At 38.9% G+C, this 5989-nt stretch overlaps 1 protein-coding gene across 1 annotated transcript in view; it reads right to left on the minus strand.

The window, feature by feature from the left end:
• Window positions 1-4496: 4496 nt before the first annotated feature.
• The window catches only part of Jchain (joining chain of multimeric IgA and IgM), a 7368-nt gene continuing 5875 nt past the window's right edge, over window positions 4497-5989 (minus strand). Inside the window, exon 4 of the mRNA XM_013020227.1 lies at window positions 4497-5407. Within this exon, the coding sequence (XP_012875681.1) occupies window positions 5197-5407 (211 nt within the window). The 3' untranslated portion in view covers window positions 4497-5196. The remainder of the gene's footprint in view (window positions 5408-5989) is intronic.

The following is a 5989-nucleotide window of genomic DNA, read 5'->3' on the forward strand; positions in this document are numbered from 1 at the left end:
GATCTCCTGTTAAGAATATCATATACAGGGGCTGGGAAGGTGGCTCAGTGGTAGAGCTCTTGCCTGGCATGCCTGAGGCCCTGGATTCGATTCCTCAGCACCACATAAGCAAAAAGAAAGAAGCCGGAAGTGCCGCTGTGGCTCAAGTGGTAGAGCGCTAGCCTTGAGCTGAAGAGCTGAGGGACAGCACCCAGGCCCAGAGCTCAGGCCCACAACCAGACCCCCCACTCCCCCCCCCCAAAAAAAAGAATATCATATACAGCCAGGTGCTGGTGGCTCACTCCTGTAATCCTAGCTACTCAGGAGGCTGAGATCTGAGGATCACAATTCAAAGCCAGCCCAAGCAGGAAAGTCCGTGAGATTCTTATACCCAATAAACCACTAGAAAACTGGAAGTGTTGCTGTGGCTCAAACAGTAGAGCACTCACCTTGAGCTGAAGAGCTCACAGACAGTACCCAAGCCCAGAGTTCAAGCCCCATGACTGACCAAAAAAAAAAAGAATATCATATACATATTCTAGTTCTTACAAATGAGGGAAATCATGCAACCTGTTTTTCTTTCAGTCTGGCTTTCTTCACTTAATATAATTTTTTCCAAGTCTTTCCATTTCCTTATCAATGGAACTAGAATATGTTGGTTTCATATCTTGGCTATGGTAAATAATGCTGCGATGAACATCGTTGTACTGATGGCTTTGTTTGTGTGGCCCTGTTTGTGGTCATTTGCATAAATTCCCAGAAGTGGGATTGCTGGGTTCTAGGGGAGCACTATGTATAGTCTTCTGAAGAACTTCCACATTGCTTTCCAGAGTTGTTGAACAAGTTTGCATTCCCAACAACAGGGTTAGTAGCATTCCCCTTTGGTCACACCCCCCACCAGCATCTGTTAGATTTCTTGATTATAGCCATTCTAACTGGTGAAAAGTGGAATCTCAATGTTGTTTTGATTTGCATTTCTTTTATAGCCAGAGATGTTAGGATGTTTCATGTGTCTCTTGGTCATTTGTATTTCCTCTTCAGAATGGTCTCTTTTAAGGTCTTTAGCCCACTTTTTTAATGGGGTGGTTGTTTCTTTGGTATTTGTTTTGGGGGAATTTAATTTCTTGATCTGTTGGTATATTTTTTATATGAGACCCTTGTCTGTTGTGTAGGTGGTAAAGGTCTTCTCCCAGTCTGTGGAGTTTCAATATATTTTGCTAGCTATGTCCTTTGTCATACAGAAGCTCTGCAGTTTAATGCAGACCCATTCATCCAGCTTTTCTTTGATTTGTTGTGTTTCTGGATCCTTATTAAGAAAATTTCATCCTGGACTGGGAAGATGGCTCAGTGGTAGAGCGCTTGCCTTGCATGCATGAGGCCCTAAGTTCGATTCCTTAGCACCACATAACCAGAAAAAAAAAAAAAGCCGAAGTGGCGCTACGGCTCAAGTGGTAGAGAGCTAGCCTTGCACTGAAGAGCTGAGGGACAGCGCTCAGGCCCAGAGTTCAGGCCCATGACCGGACCCCAAAAAGAAAAAAAAAATTTCATCCTGTGCAAGGAGTCCTAGTGTTTCTCCTATTTCTTCTTGTAGTATTTTCAAGGTATCTGCTTTTACTTAAAGGTCTTGATCTATTTAGAGTTGATTCTGGTGCAGGAATATACAGGGATCTAACTTTAGTTTTCTACACATGTTTAGCCATTTCTGCCATCACCATTTATTGAAGAGGCGGTCTTTCTTCCATCCTATTTTTTGGCTCCCTTGTCAAAGATTAAGTGCCTTATATACAGTGTATTCACATGTATATTTGAAGGAAGTGGGGGAGGGCACAGAACTGGAGGGAAAAAGATGAAAAATGCAGCAGTGGAGCACACTGGACATTGATGAAAGTGAACTAACTATACAACTCATGAGTGGAGATGGGAGGGAGGGAATGGGACAGAATGAGGAAACAGATGACACTGTATGAAAGGATATGTAGTTATTACCTGACTCATGTAAATGTAACCCCTCTGTACATCACCTCTATAATAACAATAAAGTATTTTAAAATAATAATATATAATAACAATATAATACATAATAACAATAATAATAAAGTATAAAAATAACAAAGGTTTTTTTGTAAGTTGTGAGGCTTGAACTCTGCCTAGACACTGTTCTTCAGTGCTGAAGAGCTCAAGGTGAGCTCTTTACCACTTGAGCCACAGCACCACTTCTGGTTTTCTGGCTTTTTAAATATGTTTTTAAAAAAAAAAAAGCCATGCCAGGCACCGATGGCTCACACTTGTAATCCTAGCTACTTAGGAGGCTGAGATCTGAGGATCGCAGTTCAAAGCCAGCCCAGATTGGGCTGGGAAGGTGGCTCAGTGGTAGAGCGCTTGCCTTGCATGCATGAGGCCCTGGGTTCAATTCCTCAGCACCACATGAGCAGAAAAAAAAAGCCGGAAGTGGCACTGTGGCTCAAGTGGTAGAGCGCTAGCCTTGAGGTGAAGAGCTGAGGGACAGCGCTGAGGCTCAGAGTTCAGGCCCTACAAACCAAAAAAAAAAAAAAAAAGCCAGCCCAGACAGGAAAGTCCATGAGATTATTATCTCCAATTAAGCACCAAAAAACTAGAAGCAGCGCTGTGGCTCAAGTGGTAGTGCACTAGCCTTGAGCTGAAGAGTGAAGGGACGGAGCCCAGACCCAGAGTACAGGCCCCATGGCCGACAAAAAGGAAAAAGGAAAAAATACCCCACAATGTACAGGGTTTTGTTTGTTTTTTGGTGAGATGGAGTTTTGCAAATTTTTGCCTGGCTTGTCCTCCAATCACATCCTCCCTATTTCTACCTCTCTAATACTGAGAGTCATGAACTCCATTCTCTTACTGAAACTGACTTTCACTAATCATTCTCCCATGATTTTTCAGTCACAAGTCAGCATTTACTATGCTTACATAAATCTGGCAGCCTTGGTTTTCTGCCTAAAGTTTTTTGTGGTGTTTTTGTTTTGTTTTGTTTTGTTTGGGACCTAGGTGTCATCCCTGAGTTTTTTGCTTAAGGTTAGCACTCTATCACTTGAGCTACAGCTCCAGTTCCAGATTTTTCTTTCATTCTTTTGTTGTTGTTTTGGTCAGTCATGGGGCTTGAACTCAGGGCCTAAGCGCCCTCTCTGAGCTCTTCAGTTCAAGTACTCTACCCCTTGAGCCACAACAATACTGGATGGGTGAAAATGTTGAAAGGAATGACTTTGATAAAGATATATTCTATCCACAAACTGCTTTGTTAATGGCAACTCCTCTGTAAAACTACTTAAGGATAATTTTAAAACAACAAGAAGAGTCTCAGGATTTTCCTGCTTCAAACCATGATCCTCACATTTCAGCCTTCTGAGTAGGTAAAATTACAAGCAGGAGCCACCTGCACCCAGCATTTGCCTAAATTTGTATATGTCAAGAAGACCTTCCCAGGGGCTGGGAAGGTGGCTCAGTGGTAGAGCACTTGCCTTGCATGCCTGAGGCCCTGGGTTCGATTCCTCAGCATCATATAAGCAAAAAGAAAAAAGCCGGAAGTAGTGCTGTGGCTCAAGTGGTAGAGAGCTAGCCTTGAGCTGAAGAGCTGAGGGACAGTGCCTAGGCCCAGAGTTCAGGCCCCACGACTGGACCCAAAAACAAAACAAAACAAAAAACAAGAAGACCTTCCCTTTTTATTTAATTTTACATATAAATCTGCCCCAAATATTCTTAGGTAAATTCAGTGACTAATGCATCATTAGATCATATTTACAAACTAGTCTTCAATAACAAATTATATTTCATTTACACATAAGAGCTAACACAGGGGGTGTAGCTAAGGAGGTGGGGGAAGGGATGGTAGCAGGAAAACAAAGGAGGAGGCAACAATGCTGGATAAGAAATGTACTCATATATGTCTGAGTCATACAGAAAAGGTCAGATAAGGTGATGTTAGGGGAATGAACCCAAGATAAGTATTCAAATGTTTTTTTTTTCTTTCATGCAATTGTTTCTAACATATTTATAAGATGATTTCTATGTTGCTTTGTATGTCCCTCCCCCACGGTATAACCCCTGCTTTCACTGTATTTGATGTTGGTATAATTTGTGGAGGGGAAGGGAAAAAACAAATCGTTTAACTAGGAATACAGGTGGACTCATTGCAACAATGAGATGCACAAGTCGTTATGTCGAAAAACTAACTTTACAACTTGGGTGGGGGTGGGAGGAGAATCAGGTGGGGGGAGGGGGGAGTATGGGAAGGGATGGGAAGGGGAAACAAAGAGGAGGTAACAATGATTGATAAGAAATATACTCGTTATCTTGCCCATGTAATTGTAACTCCTCTGTATGGTATTCTCACAATAAAAAAAAATAGTAAAACATTAAAAAAAAAAAAAAGAAATGTACTCATTACCTTGCTCATGTAACTGTAACCCCTCTGTAGTATCTTCTCAATTAAAAAAAAACTTAATTTAAAAAAAGAATTAACACAAATTTTTCCAATAAATTATTTCACACAAGTATATGCTTATGATTCTATTTAATCGTTTAAACTGTGTTAGAGAAAACATACTTTGAATACATATTTCATTAAATTTAGTTGCATTATAGGGTGAGTTTAATGGGAATTTCTACCATAATCTGTCATAAAAATTTATCAGAAAATCTTTTTCATCTGCTGCCAAGTCTATGTATTATGCCAAAATACAATGTTCAATTATTCACTTAATTATATTACTTTCAGCAAGTTGCTTTTATAAATATTACAGACCCCATCTTAACCTATTTTATAAATATATTTAAAGCATGTTCATGAATTATTTTTCTATTGAAGACATGGAATTCATTTTTTACAATATATTTTCTCTACACAGCGAAACTTCTAAAAGAGAAAAGTATAGAATGTGCAAAAACTCTGGCTCTCCAACAAAAAGAAAATAAAGCATTTAATTATCTCTTATGATTTTTACTTTTTACTTGTCTATTTTTTAATGCTAGAAATAATATTCACATCAGCAAATACCACCAAGCATGATAATTGACTGTTTTTAATATGTAAGAGTTGAGAAGTAAGTACCTAATAAGAATAGCAAAGTATTTCAATTACGTGAGGGAGAGGAATTTTTACATTGTCCAAAAATATCTTGGTTTCAAATTCATTTCATTCTGGATTAAAATGGAGAGACTCTTAAGACAGAGTTTTGCGATCAGCAATGATTGAAATTAGTCAGGGTAGCAGGAATCTGGGGTCAAGGCTGTTTCCACCATTTTAATCTCGCCATTATATGCAAGCGGGACCATAGTTGTATAGCACTTGTTTCTGTCATAAGTGTAACAGGTCTCCAGATAACTGTCTTCATCGCAGTTATTACTCTGGGTAGCAGTAACTACCTGATTATCCAGCTCCACTTCTACAGGATCACATTTTTTACACCTGAAAAACAAAATACATGTATTAGAAACTCCCTATTAAATGTCATCTCAAAATGTGAGTACACATTTCTATATGAAATTAAGTCATTCTTATAGTTCTTACCTATAATTAAAGATGATTCTTTTCAGGCCTAATTAGCTGTACAATACGGAGTTGAATTGTTCATGAGACTTTTCAAATTCAACTTCTGGGATTATAGTTTGACATTGAATTCTGTCATTTCCTAAGAAATGTCTGTATCCTTAAAAGCTAAAATCCATTACAAAACTATTAAGTTTGGCCCTTCTCATATGAATGGCCATAATTCTTTCATTAGGATAAATTTATAGCTGTGTTTTATCTGTGACAAAGTTTTATTAATATATTAAACATAATATTTAACATAGGAATCATTGTATTCAAAGTACAAGTATTTGTAAATGTTCATTCTCCAACATATTTTCAGAAGCATTTTTTTTCTTTTTTCTTTCTTTCTTTTTTTGTTTTTGTCAGTTGTGGGCCTGAACTCTGGGCCTGGGCGCTGTCCCTCAGCTCTTCAGCTCAAGGCTAGCACTCTACCACTTGAGCCACAGCACCACTTCC

Source organism: Dipodomys ordii, unplaced genomic scaffold, assembly GCF_000151885.1.
Source record: "Dipodomys ordii isolate 6190 unplaced genomic scaffold, Dord_2.0 Scaffold49, whole genome shotgun sequence".
In the NCBI taxonomy this organism is placed as follows: Eukaryota; Metazoa; Chordata; class Mammalia; order Rodentia; family Heteromyidae; genus Dipodomys; species Dipodomys ordii.